This window comes from Toxotes jaculatrix, chromosome 2 (genome assembly GCF_017976425.1).
Source record: "Toxotes jaculatrix isolate fToxJac2 chromosome 2, fToxJac2.pri, whole genome shotgun sequence".
Taxonomy (NCBI): Eukaryota; Metazoa; Chordata; class Actinopteri; family Toxotidae; genus Toxotes; species Toxotes jaculatrix.
Window position 1 is genome coordinate 20,935,637 of NC_054395.1, and position 14,482 is coordinate 20,950,118.

The 14,482-nt window shown below is 41.6% G+C and overlaps 1 protein-coding gene across 1 annotated transcript; it reads left to right on the forward strand.

Annotated features, from left to right (window-relative positions):
* Positions 1-13,346: 13,346 nt before the first annotated feature.
* bhlhe23 (basic helix-loop-helix family, member e23) lies at positions 13,347-14,030 on the forward strand. Its single transcript, XM_041060132.1, has one exon. It carries the CDS (start codon positions 13,347-13,349, stop codon positions 14,028-14,030), a length of 684 nt encoding a protein of 227 aa, XP_040916066.1.
* Positions 14,031-14,482: the final 452 nt, after the last annotated feature.

Genomic DNA, 14,482 nt, shown 5'->3' on the forward strand with positions numbered 1-14,482 from the left:
GATTCTTCCACTTTTTTCCCTTCAAGTTTGTGTGATGTTTGCTTTAATTGTCTGGCTTGGGGTGGCCTTTCTGGTGACCAGAAATCGTGTCTCTGGTCAGCTCATGAAGGTACATCCAATTTCTTAGCTCTGTTTTTAGTGTCCACCAGCCTATGAGGGAATATCTGCCTCTTCAGCTTCTAAATGCTCCACTATGTTCACCAGCTAGTCATGTTGTCAGTCTAGAGAGTGTATGTCTGGTGGTGATCAGGTAGTGCACAGCTTTTATGCTAAAAAAAAAAGCTGTGTATGTGGATGTCTCTACAAGTGACATCTTTTATATTACATGTGTCTTTGATCTCTTTCCTTGAGTTCCTCAGCCATGCTGCCAGCTCTGTGAAGCTGTATTAGCTTTCCTTGAGCTAAATGTTGATGTCGGCATGCTGACATGCTCATAATGGCAGCATTAACATGCTTATCCTTAGCAGATATAGTGTTTACCATGTTCTCCAGTTTAGTGTGTTAGCATGCTAATATTGGCTATTTAGCAGTACAGCCAAAAGTACAGGTGAGGCTGATGGGAATGTCATTAGTGCTGGGCAAATTAAAATTCTGATCTGCTGATGGTGCTGAAGGGAATGTCTGAATGGCATCCCAATGCCATGGCAAATGCCGCGGTGAGTACAAAGTTATTGTTACTAATAAAAAAAAAAAATTGACAACAATGAGACCTATAATAAACCATAATTATCCTTTAAGCTGTGGGACCTGAGCTTTGACCTGGACCTGTTTTTCTTTGCTACTTCTCCAGGAATATTTACAGTAAAGAGGTTGAGTGAATTAATCTGACACCTCTGTCAAAGCAAGAGGAGATACATTCTCTTCATTCTTTATTATTGCTCAATATTTGCATGGAAAATGCCTCAGAAACCCACATATGCCGTGACATTGAGTCGTCGCCCCAATGATCTCTATTAGGCTAATTAAGCCAATTAACCTACTGAAACAATTCAGCGAGTCCGCTGCACCACCTCGCCAACACTGAACTAAACCCTGAAGGTACATCTCACAGAGGCATGTGTGTGACTGATCCCTTCCCAGATACACCAAAAGGACAAGCACTGTTTCATATCATTAGCATAAACAAATTAGGGCATCGCTCCCTCGTTAGGCCAAATATGTCTCATTAGTGCCACAGCTGAACAAACCTCCTGATTAGGCCTCACTGTCTCCCTTTGAAGCCCACAAAAGGAGAGTCTATTTTTTAATTAAGCTCATTTGCATTTACAAATGAGAAGCTAATTAATGAGACTCGTTTTCTGGGATTTTTCTAGTTTAGCAGAAACAGAGGAACATGTGGAACAGTTTCTACCTGCATGTGGAGAAGCAAACACTAAAAAGAGGCCAAGAAAGCAGAAACTGTGGCTGAGCATAACAGAGAGCTGTGGTGATGTTGTTTTTTACCCTTGAAACTACGAACCAAATGGATGTTCTTACATAATTTCAAATGACTTAATGCACTGAGCAGAGAAAACGTGTAATTGAGATGCTTTTCATCCTATGTATGTTTTGTTGCTAACGTGAATTTACAAACACGCCTATAACCAGCTCCTTTCTTAATCATAATCTTAGATAAGGCGTTTACACATTATTCTGACGCTCTGATGGGAGTGACTTATTCAAGTTTGTTTTTGTGGGTTCACACGCACACTACAGGCCTCGCAAATCCCCGAGGAACCTAAGGTGGGCAGAACAGAGCAGGGAGAAGCGTGGGCCGTGTGTCATGCAAGGATAAGAAGGTGACAGGGCAAATACGGTGTGCACGAGCGTTAATGTGTGTGTCTACGTGTTTGTGAACGTGCATGTGTGTTGCAGGAAGACAAGAGGGAGAGAAAGAGGGAAAGAGAGGTGTGATATCATCAATTAAATAACCCTCCCACACAGCATCTGGTGCTCTCTCTCAGGCCGTCTGTCTCTTCCCCGACGGTCGCACACTGATTATCTGCTTCTCCATTTCTTTTTTCCTCTTTCTGTCATTTGGTAGCATCAGTGCCTTTGTTTCTCAGCCTGAGCATGCTAGTTAGCCCGGGTCACAGAGTGCAGCTTCACCCCCTCTGCCTCTCTGAGCACGGCATCTTCCATCCATCTCAAAAATACTCGCAGGTTAGCCTGACTGCAGCAGCTGAGGGGAGGGGGGAAACAGAAGGAAAAACAGAAGAGAGTTAATGTAACCAAGTGGAAGAGTGTTAAGAGGAAAACCACTGACCGCACATTAACCAGGCAGATGTGCACACTTTCCTTATGCTGCTAATTAACTCCTAACTCGTGTTAACTCTGCTACCTTAGTTTGGGCTTAGTCCGTGATTCAATAAGACACTTTTCCGTGCTAATGAGACCACTATCCTCTCCGTCCTCCTCTGCCTCTCCGTCTTTTCTCCTCTGTCTGTCTTATCGTGGAATGAGGCTGGTTCGCATGTATCATGGAAAGACTAATATGAGATCGAATTATGAGGATGAAGAAAGCTTTTATATTAATAGGCAGAATCCAATTATAAGTTTGTGTGAACTGAGCTAGTTGGAAAAATGAATTTGCATTTTAACATTTCAGTTTGATGTTAGATTCCAAGATGAGAGAGAAGGAGGGGAGGCTCTGAAATGAGAAAAAAAAAAGTGGGGAATTACAGATATGTGATTTGGTGTGAATAGATCAAATCAGTTGTTAAAAAGTAATGAATGGAAAGGAGAGATCTTGGGACACATTAGGGTGAGACTTAGGTTAATATGTTTTCCTGTTTTCTTTTTTTTAATCTGTCATGTCTGAGTGTGAGTGCGTGCACTGACATGGGGCAGCATCTCTCATTTTCTGTGCCTGATTTTGGAATCTAGGTCAGCGTGGTGAATCTGCATCCCTCTGCACGGCTACAGTGAATCCCCCCAATGAAGATTCATATACGTGCATTTTCACATGCGCACAACACCCACGCACGCAAACACATACTCACACATGCACATCAGTCAAGCCCCAACAAATATAATCCAATTTTAGATATGAGCATTAGTACCTCAAAATTCTCAAAGATTTGAAAGAGGAAAATATTAAAGGAATTTCTATTAGGCCTGCTGACAAAAAAAAAAAAAAGATATGTGCCTTTGACAAATGAGGGCATTTTTTTCACACAGCAGTTCAGTGCAGGAGAATGATGAGTGTGACACCAGTGTGTGGGAATGAGTGGGATTTGATGGAGTCTACCCTTTGTTGTAGAAACACTCTTGGTTAATGATATGCCTCTCTCATCCAGCCCGAGTCTCAGCTCCCCTCCCATTCTGCGAGTGAGGAGAGATAACGAGGGAGCAGACAGCCCAAAACTTCACACAAAGACGAGAGGAATCAGCACAACGCACGATCCCAGCGTTCACTCGGAGAAACTTTCTCCTCTTCTCCGTCTCCTTTCTCCTCCGTCTGTTTCCCGACAGTCTTCAGATGCTTGTTCAAACTTGTTCAAATACGCCTACTGATCAAGTAGAGGACAGCTGCACTTCTGTAACTCAAACGGTGGACTTGTTTCCAGAGGGCCCTCTGGAAGTCCAATTTGAATGTAGTATATAAACAAAACTGAATTTGAGTGTAGCTCAAAGCGGGAACAGCACTAGGGTGACGGAGACACTTTGAGTCCGTGACTCAATAACTATGAGGAGCGTTGGTTTGAGAAGGTGTCTGCTGCTACGCTGTGCTTGTTCCTTCGTGCGCACTTGCCTTGCAAGTTTGTGTACGTGGGTGTGCATGAGTTTGCGTGTGATCACATGTATTCATGCATGTATGTGCGACTCAGTGGGACAGAGACTCGTTCTCCCCCTCTGGAGCACCATGCTCTGATGGATGTTAATGTGGACTGACGCAGGGGTGTCCCCCGAGGGAGGAAACACGGCCATCGAAGGGGAGAGGGAGGAAGGGTGTGTATGTGTGTGTATGTGTATGTGTGTTGGGGAGGGGGATTCATTCCTCTAATCCTCGCCCTTCTTCACAGAGCCAGAGCGGGGAAGAGGCACTGAACCGCCCAATGAATAAATAAAAGCCTCAGCCCCCGCCTCCTCCCCTCCCTTCCAGCCTGAAGCCCTGCACAGGAGCACTTAAAAGCATTTTAACAAGAGAGTCACTTCATTAAATATGGACTTCCTGTCCGCAAAAACCCTAGAAGGAAAACTCTGTGTGACTTTTCACATTGTGAAATATGGGGAAAAATGTGTGGGTGGATGGGGGGCATGCATGGGAGTTGGAAGGAAAAAAACCTATTGCGTAAAGAGACAAAGACAGAGAAATATAGCAGAGTTCGAAAAAAAAAGAAGGATAAGCAAAGCAAGATAACAGAAGCAGTGAGGTGGAAATTGGCGAGGACCTGTCAGATCCCTAAATTTACAGAGCACACATCGGGTCAGTTTTGCATTCATAGCATGTCTTTTTCTCTTTTTTTTTTGCCTTTGCGTATTGTTATCTATAGTCAAAGCCCAGACAGAAAACAAATGTCATAAAATCATTACAGAGATGAATAAGACTGAAGAAGAAATAGAAGATAAAGATGCAGTGGGAAGCAGCTCTTGGAAGAAAATGAGTTCTGCTCTGAGATCAGCTCAATAACATTCAAAATTCGAAGGCTTGAAATCTGTCTGGCACCAAACAGTTCCTCAGAAATTTGAAGTTATGTAAAATGTTCAAATCTGATAGCTTCCTTTGTATTTTTCAGAGCTTTTGCAAGAATGGCTCTGACTGCCTAAGTTCAGCTCCCTGTTGTATTATAAATAAACCATTTGTTATGAACAGTGGTGTTTGTGCTCAAACAGTGTGGCGTTAAAAGAGAATATATCACCTCTGAGCCCCTTTCACCCAGAGATGCTTCATAAGTCACAAAATACAAGTTCAGGTCATGTCTGAAGTCTCCATATTGGATCACTCATAACAATGTGCGTATTTCTAGAAATTTCACTGCCTATTAATTATACCCCGTTGAGTAATTAATAACAATGTACAGGGGCCACACATGTGGCCTTAAAGCACAGAAGCAGAACAATGAGATCACTTTAATGTTTGGTTAAAACTGTATTTTTCATAAATTTTTCTTGGAAACCTCATCAGGATGAAGTTACTAAACACATTCAGAGCCAAGTGAAGGAAAAGACAGAATGATTAGAAGTGGAAGACTGAACTATTTTGTGTTTCTAAGTGCGAGAGGAAATTTTCGACATTTGGGAAATCCGCACATTCTCTGTTTTTTGTTGTTGTTGTTGTTGCTTAGAGTTAGATGAGAGGACGGATAATACTCTCATGTCTGTGCATTAACTATTCAACTGTAACTGTTTCTCTGAGAAATAGTCGTCATCAGGAAACCAGAAGTGGCATTATGTTGTGGTATTATCAGTGTGATAAATGGATGGTTGAAATTTAGGATATACAGTCAGCAGCAAGCAATGCTATCTTAAAACTTGAAAACTCTTCAGAATCTTTCAGAGGAGGATCCCTGTCTCTTAGTTTATATACAACTAACCTGCAACAGCAAACGGATTTTGCATTTTTTGGCAAGTCACAAATGCCTCGAAACTGAATGTATCAGTAAAATGTTCACCGACAGCATCTTTAGCTTCTGTCAGAATATCAGATCGTGCAGTACAATATTCACTTGTAGTAATTAAAGTGTTAAAAACAACATAACTATGGTTATGTTTATGCACTCACTAAGTTTTCATTTTCTGTGAATATTAATGCTTTCACTCATGTTCCTGTGTGTATGGACGTGTTTGTTTCTCTATCGTAAGCAACAAATTTGACCAGCATTTCAACAGAGTTTTTCAATACCCCAGAGACCAGTGTGGATAAAGGAGCTTCTCATTACTTTTAGCATGGATGTGGTCTGGGAGCCGGGTTTCATGATGTTCATGAAATTGCAACAGTACAGTGAGGATTAAATAAAACCGAACAACAAAGTTTTTCACAATCCTAACATTCAACTGAATTTTATTTATTAGTTCAGTCAATGAATACATCTCTAGCTTGGATATTCCTGTGGGATTTCATCTCCATTATATCCACCAAAAATGATAATAAGAAAAGAATTCTTCCTTGATAATTTGATGTGTCAGTTTCTAAATTAATGTTGTATGTCCTCTGAGGTTGATGCTAAAATATCAAGGACAGCATGTTTGTCGATTTGCATGTATAAACCAATATCACAACCAATTTCAGAACTGAATAACATTCACAGTCACACTGGCTACCTTCATTAATTTGAGGGGTGACTGCCCACCATGATCAGTCCATACATGCATGCTTTCAAAATTCAATGTACAATTACTGCTTAAGTAATTGTACATGTAGAATAGAGATGTCCCTCTATAGGTTTCTTATTTTTCACTTTGTCACCTGCTCTCACTTTTTACCCTTTTTCCTTAGTAAAGACTTTTTACTCTTTCCACTGTGATTTGAATCATTTAATTCAGTGCAGATTCATAATCACTGATTTGGAAGCTTGTTCATTTATTTTTCTAAAGTAGGCGGTTACTTCACCATCAAATGCGCATCATTATGTACATTAGTAAGGAATCGTTTCACCATTACGTCACAGTTTCTGACCATTTCCAGTTCAGTTAATTACTGGTTGCACTTGCTACATTCAATTTGCATAAGTAGATATACATAAGCGCTGATTATCAGGTTAATGGTTCGGTAACTATCTGTTTGCAACAGTTACCACATCATGACTGGCTCTGCTGTTTTAGTAAGCTTTCACACAGGATGTAGCACGTTACATCACAGCTGAGCTGACACCTTCAGTTTCGAGGTGGAAATTAGAAATCACTTTTCTGAATCAAACTGTTTGGTTATGGTCAAAGATCTCCTATCACTGATTATATAGGTTGCTATTTTTTTTTTTCAAAGCTAAGTAATCACATCACCATTCAAATGCAGTACGCAAAGTTTAAATATATCAAACGTGAGATTTATGGGTGTTCACGTAGCCTGTGGACCTTCCAGATACAAGTGTGCAGATGTGTGGCTATGGAGTACAAGAAAAGAAATTTAGATTTCTCTTTCTTTCCAAAATATTATCTTAGGCTAAATAAAGCTGAAAACCTATTTGATTTTCTATCCTATCGATTTTTCCAGTAAAATAAATAAAAATCAAACAGCTTGTATGAAAATTATATCCTGACAAGAGCAGAAGAATTAAGTGAACTGGAGACAATGAAAGTATTTAAAACAACATGTGAAACTGTGTCTTAACAGTGGCAGGCACTAAAAGTAGTCTAAATATAAACCAAACTGCAGCAGTGAACAAATAACTCTTTATTTTTCAAATTCAGTTTGTACCGGGTCTGGACAGATTTGTACCAAACTAACTGAGTGTTACAAACTTATCAGCACAGCATGACAAAGTTTTATTTGCTTTAAGGAGTGTAGTAGATGACCAAGTGTTACACGTTTTCCCCTTGGGGCTTACCTTACCTTATACTACATAGTACTCTCATACATACCCTCAATACTTCCCTACATGCCGAACTGCAGCCTGTACAGAGACACCGCTTGGGAGCTTTGGTGCTGGCATAATTTGTTCACGTACCAGAATCAGACAGTAAATTCAGTGCCTGTTAGCCTGTGGATACTACTGCTGGCTTCCTGCAGACATTGGTGAGACTTGCTCCTGCTGTTTTGTTGGTAGTTAGACAACTGTTAGAGCGTATTAGTGTAGATAATTATTGTATAATTGTATTAATTCATTTCTTATTTCTGCAATTGTCATGATACAACACATATACAAGTTGGTAGATTTTTGTTTATTCAGTATAAAAAATTATACATACAAAGCATCAACGCAGTTGTCACAGTAAGTAAAACACTTCATGATTTCATCATCTTCATGTAGCCAAGGCAACATAACACTCAGACTTCTGGGCACTAAATTTCAGTACGGTCAGTTCAGCTTGAGAAGTCGGTGTTAAAGATGCATTTGTACGTGAACTGAACACCTCTGCTTTCCACAGTTCACTGCATATTGAGCAGAGTATCATGAGGCTGAAGGCTCTGCCTTTGTTTTTGGGTAATATAGATAAGCAGACTCTGTGGTTAGGTGGCTGTAGGTATTCATTTGACAACTGAGACCACGCAGTTTAACTGTGAGTCACTTTGTGCATTTGTGGCACTCATTTTAACATCCTATGTTGACTTTAAACAGCGGCACCTTTAAGGGGGGCGAAAGGGACTCAAAGTGGGTCAGAGTAAAAATATCTTCAACAATTATTCATGGGACCCCGCCTATCTCCACCATACCTCCACCCTGTGAAAAATCTGCATTGCACTGCAGTGAGCAGAGACAAAATGGAGAGGAAGAGATAAGGAATAAGGGAAGACATGGAAGAGAAAGGTTTAGGATGAAAAGGGCGAAGACTGAGTGAAGAGTGGGTACTTTGTTTACTTATTTTGGCTTGGCTTGTGATGAAATGTGGTGGCAATGTGCAATGCACAAAGAACAATGCGCGATGTTTGCCATGCAAACACTTTCCTTTGATGCTCGATGAGAAACTTTTCCAACATTTGCTCCATCATAGTCAGCAAACCTCCCACCAAACACCAAGACTGTACCCACCATTTTAAATGACTGCCAAGACTGGCTGAATTAAACATTTACCACATTGATCTACAGCTACCTCATGTACCTTTCTGTCTAGTCTGAGATGAAGCAAAGAGTTTAGATCCGGGGGGAAAGGCTTTGCAAAGCAGAAGCTTTGTGAAATCTCTCTGATTGGGCAGGTACTGTGTATGGTGTCCTGTGATTTGTGACAGCGGTGGGATTTTGGAGGCTCTGGGTTGGGTGCTTAAGGTTGAATGAGTGTGAGGCTTGGGTTTGTTTTGTTCTTTTGTGAGTGCTTATACCAAACAGCAGCATGATTGGAGCAACGAATAAAATCAAGGACTGTGATTGGTCGTGAGGAAAACTAGATTCCAGTGCAGCAGAAGGGTGTCATGGCTGCCAGGTCCCTGTAGGTCTGCACTGTAAATCCACACATTAATCAGAGTCGGCAGGGAGAGATCAAAGGAGCCTGTTCCATCTTTACTCAGAGCAGCACTTTGATGTGTATGTGTGTGTGTGCGAGAGAAAGAGAGTGTGTGTGTATGTGAGAAAGGGGGAGAGAGTCAGACAGCGAGAATGGGGCTCAAAATTAGGATATGAGAGACAGCCTGGAGAGAGAACTCTCATGTGTGGAGCCTGCTGGGTCTTGATATAAAACATATTAGGAATAATCAAGATCTGGTGTAACTTTGAATATTAACACCCACTAAAACATGTACGCTGTTTCTGCCAAATGTTCTCATTCCACTGCATCCACAGGAGTACACAAACAAGCGAGACGATCACACATAAAGATGACAGCATAAGGTTTATACTGCATGTGTTGCCGTGAGGGTGCTTGTGACCCCATGTCTGAATCCATGCATGTATGTATACACACATTTGTATATGTGCTCACACTCATTGTTCCTGTCAAACATGACAGCGAAACGCCACATTCACACCAATAGAAAATACTTTTCTGCCCCATGGTGGTCCTCTGCTGTCACTGCAATGCAAGCCTGCCTCTCAGCACACACTCACAGCAAAGTGTGTTATGCCACCATTGTATGGCAGCTGAGCCTGCAGTTGCCATGGTGACATGGAGCTGCAGAACAGGCTTTAAAAGCATCATGTATTATTAGTTGGTGTGTGTATTTCTTCCTTTCTGTGTGAATCAGAAGCTTTTAGTGCTCGGTCCTCCTGGAAAAAGGTGACGACTGTGTAGTTCTGTCAGTTGAACACTAGGGGATGTGATCACAATGGACTGAGAAGTAAAATTGTGCAATTTTTGTCTGTACAGGATACTTTTCTTACTCTAGATCAATAGTCAAAAGTTAAAATAGCTTTTTAGTTTGGTTGTTTTACTTAACGTGTGTGATGCTGAAGCTGTTCTATTGTCTGCATCTTAGCTTTTTTAAATTGAGCCATTGTTAGATGGTCGGGAATGAATACCCACTGGATAAAATTAACAACAGTAAATCTCCAAAAATTACACTAGAAAATACTAAATAGTTTTTATTGACTGATGCACAGTGTGTTGTCTATTATGTGTTTGGGGTTTGTCAACTCACAGGCTTTTCTGCCATCTGCTGGCCAAAGTATTACACTCACCACTAGGTCTGAGAGAGAAAATCATTACATGGTCCAGAGAACTGATTTTTATGGGTTGAAACTTTGAAGACGTTGAACTGGTGGTCACACGTAACATACAAAAATGTTTTATCAGAATGGCCCATTAACATTAGTATGTTTGGGATCTTGTAAGATTTTGTCTGATGTTACATTTTGGTGTCAAAGGTCAGAGGCTGCATGTTGTAAAAGGCCAACAGCTTTTTAATCTGCAGAAAATCCTCATGCTTGTTATGTTGTTTTCTATTGTACTGTTTTGTTGGATGCAGTAGGCTTCTTTTTTCTTCTTCTTTTTTTTTTTTTTACAGACTCTTAAGCCCTATTTGTTTTGTTGCATTGTGGTTTTATACCAGGATGGTTTTCGTTGAATTGCATCTTTGTTGTCACACTTTGTTGTTTTTTTCATTCAGCATTTATTGATCACTATTGGATGGATTCATTCATCTTTTTCTTGGAAATCCACATCCACAATTTTATATTGTGGCTTTCTGTTTTTCTGCAGTCTGTTTCACTGCTAGTCTGTATTCAGCACTGGTGAACACATATAAACAGACATAAATTGTTTTAAATCCATTAAAATAAATCAAAATTAATCACCATTGAAAAGACTTGGCAACCATTAGTGCTGAAATCACTAACGCACTTTTCAGGCTAGGATGTCATGTACGGTGTAAAAGGATGATGCAGCGTATAATGTATGCAGTGTATTACATGCAGAGTCAGTTTTGGTAGTGCCTGTGACTGTTGAATAATTATCAATTCATCAATGAATTATGGTTAAACTATTAAGTCAGTCCAAGCTGGGGACCAATTAGCAGCATGTGTCAGTGCTAATAAAGGTCTAGAAATCATCATTTCATTTGTGAGCTTTCAAGGCAATAGGAGGAAACATGTACAGGTGCAAATGTAATGTGAAAGAGAGAAAAGAGTAAAAAAAAAAAAACACCACACACAATAGTAATTACATTAACACAGAAGAGCAGTAGTCACAAATAGACCCTTACTGACACTGACTGGAAGACCCTTATTAAGATGATTATTTAAAGATCCTTACTAGACACATATTAAGACATAAAAATACTCTGCTTTAATTAATAATGTGTGTCTGATATCATTTTCACACAAAAATGTTCAGTTAACAAGTTAAAAAGTCAAGTTTCCAGATTACATTTGTGTAAGTTTTGTTCTGAACCATGATTGGCTTCGGGACTATTGGGATGTCACAGAGTCCTGGTTGTAGGTTCACATTTTAAACTCAGATTTAAGGTGAGGGCATAGAGAAACTTTCCTCCTTCAGTAGAGGAATGTGAAACCACACAACAATCCATACTCAACACTATAAACAGCCTCAAGAATAATCAAAGCCTCTGAAAGTCTCAACAATAACCTCACCACGTTGGTATTTGCTGGATTATAACATCTTTTAACTTCTTCCTCCACAAGGTGGCACCGTCACCTCAACAATTTCCCCAACAATATATGGTACAAGGGGGACTTAGCCTGCAGAAAGTCATATGGAAACTCCAGCTGTAGGTTGTAGTGGTTTATCACTCATGAAGCTTCATTACTGTGTAATGCTCCATGCTGGGCACAGAGTGGCAGCCTTAACCTCACTTTTAAGTTTCATACTTGGCTGGTGGAAGTCAGGACGCTTGTTCCTTAGACTCAGGGAACCTTTTACTTAGAAAGAAGAGGTCTTATCATGTTATCTGTGTGATGTGTCAGCTCGCTGTCATAACTGTGATTGGATATCTTATGCAAACCTTTACATATTCACTATGCATACTATAGGCATTTTTATTCAGTAGTGACTTCTCCATTTAACATTTTATCGTCTGTGGCATCACTATAGTTTTCTTTTCCTGTCTTTTCTTTTCTAAAGTTCATGGTGTTTTGGGACAAAAGCCTATATATAGACATATAATAATAAAATGAAGTGTGTCAATAACATATAGTTTTCATACCCTAGGGGCTATGAAAAGTATAGGTCCATGAAGCACTGAATACACCGACCAAATTGAAGCTATTTCTCTTTCACTAATCACTGTCTGGCCAATGTAAGATGCTACATTACCTGCAGAAGTGACTGAGAGTAACCTGTCTCTGAGCAATTGGTGCCAATGCTGACTCTGCTAGCATGCAAGGTGAGTGGTGGACAGGGCCACTTCCTCTACAGGCTTATTGTTTCTGGGATCTGTCCAGAGCAGGCCACCCAACTGAAACTATAGCCTTACACCCAGGGTATAAAGCATCTTTCTCTGTCATCTTCTCTGTCTAAATTCATAGATTAATTGGGAAAAAAAAATACGTACTGACTGAGAAAGAAGGAAACAGGTCGCATGTTCAAACCTCCTAACATTGTGTCCTGTTAGTATCTTTCTGCAGGTGAATGCTTTTTCCACCTCCCTGCCTGATACTGTTGCATTAATGTTTGCACTGAGCTCGTGTTGTCTATATTTCTTGAGTCCTGTGCATGCTATAGGAAAAAAAAAATAAGTATTAAATACCTCTTCTTTCAAGTTGATTTTTATGTAAACAAGTTTAAATTGGTTGTAACATAACAGTGAACAATGGGCTACAGACACGGCTGGGCTGCGCGTCAGTTTGCGTCGCAATTATCACGTTATGATGGAAATTTGGAGCAGACCTGCGCTCTTCCCGAGTTAATTAAAACGCCCCCCTGATTGGACGGGCAGATAATCCCGGCGGGCCTCGTGCTCCTACTAACTTGCGAGCAGGGCAGAGCGCGAGTCACAATCTGCCCAAGGCGAGGGAGGGCAAGAAAGACGCGCGAGAGGAAACCTACTGTACGAGGGGGGACACGAGCGCTCCGGTCTCACCGAGCACAGTTAGAGAAGTGTTGTTGAACGTGGGCTATGCGCGCAACAAGGGGGAGCGCAGTGTACAGAGGAGGTGAATGCATGTAGAGGCTCAGCTTCAGATTCACAGCCTCCTTCTTGAAGAGTCACTGCGCTGACAGAGGAAAGGAGTGAGGGAAGAGAGAGGAACTCCTAGAGACAGCAACTCTTGGAGAGAACTGCTTGAGTACAGCCTACAGTCCTCAAAACAAAAGATTGGACAGAGGGGAAAAGAAACGGAAGAGTAGACTTTTCCTGGTCAGAATCTGCTCCGGTAGAGAAAATGAATGTCAGCGAAGAGAACCTGCTCAAGTCCATCAGCAACGACGCGCTCCTCGACCTGACGCAGCGCTACGGGCAGTCAGCCTTCGGGTTCGGCGCTGGCCATGGTGCTGGAAGTCCCGGTCGGTACACGCTCGCGCCGGCCACCGACTTCCTCTCCGCGCAGACCGCGAAGTCTAACGAGAGCGGCGGGGAGCACACGAGCGACGACGAGGACGGCTTCGACTCGCTGGAGTCCCGGAAGAGGGGCTCGTCATTTGGGGATGACAAGCCCGGGGGGCCCCTCGCCAAGAAGTCCAAGGAGCAGCGGTCCCTGCGGCTCAGCATCAACGCCCGGGAGAGGAGGAGGATGCATGACCTGAACGACGCACTGGACGGCCTGCGCGCCGTTATCCCCTACGCCCACAGCCCCTCGGTGAGAAAACTCTCCAAAATAGCCACTCTCCTCCTGGCCAAGAACTATATCCTCATGCAGGCTCAGGCTCTGGAGGAGATGAGGCGGCTGGTGGCGTATCTGAACCAGGGACAGACCATAACTTCGCCAATCCCTACCGCCCTGGCTCCCTTTGGACAGGCTGCCGTCTACCCTTTCTCGGGCTCTGCTCTCGCCACCTGCGCCGAAAAGTGCACTACTTATTCCGGGACACCGTCGAGTCTCTTCAAACACTGTAACGACAAGCCTTGATTTGGTCTAATTCTCTTTCTTGAACTTTTACCTATACTGCACCCATGTCGGTCTCTCTCCCACTCTAGTTATTTTTAAATCATTCTGTGGAAAAATAAAACGATTTTAGTCGAATGCATATAATCTTAAGATATGGTTAAGTAATAATAGGCTACTGCAATGTTTCATCCGGATTTAACAAACGCTACATAGGAAACGATCTGTTTAGGCCTTCTTATAGGACGGAGTCAAAAACCCTGTCACTTGCTCTCTCGCTTGTACTTTACAGAGACTACAGGCCATGTCCAAATTATAAGTTTGGGTAAATTTAAGAAATGTTCTGTCATCAGCTCTTATTTGTAATCTATGCAACATTCAATACCAACACTAAGAAAAGTAGAAATGCCAAGAAACGCGCCCTAATCTCGATATTTAGTTTTAATACAACAATCATGAAAGGACTTCCCTCGACT

Bases quoted from the DNA above. Each gene is read 5' to 3' on its own strand.
- bhlhe23 (XM_041060132.1), top strand. From the start codon at position 13,347: ATGAATGTCAGCGAAGAGAACCTGCTCAAGTCCATCAGCAACGACGCG.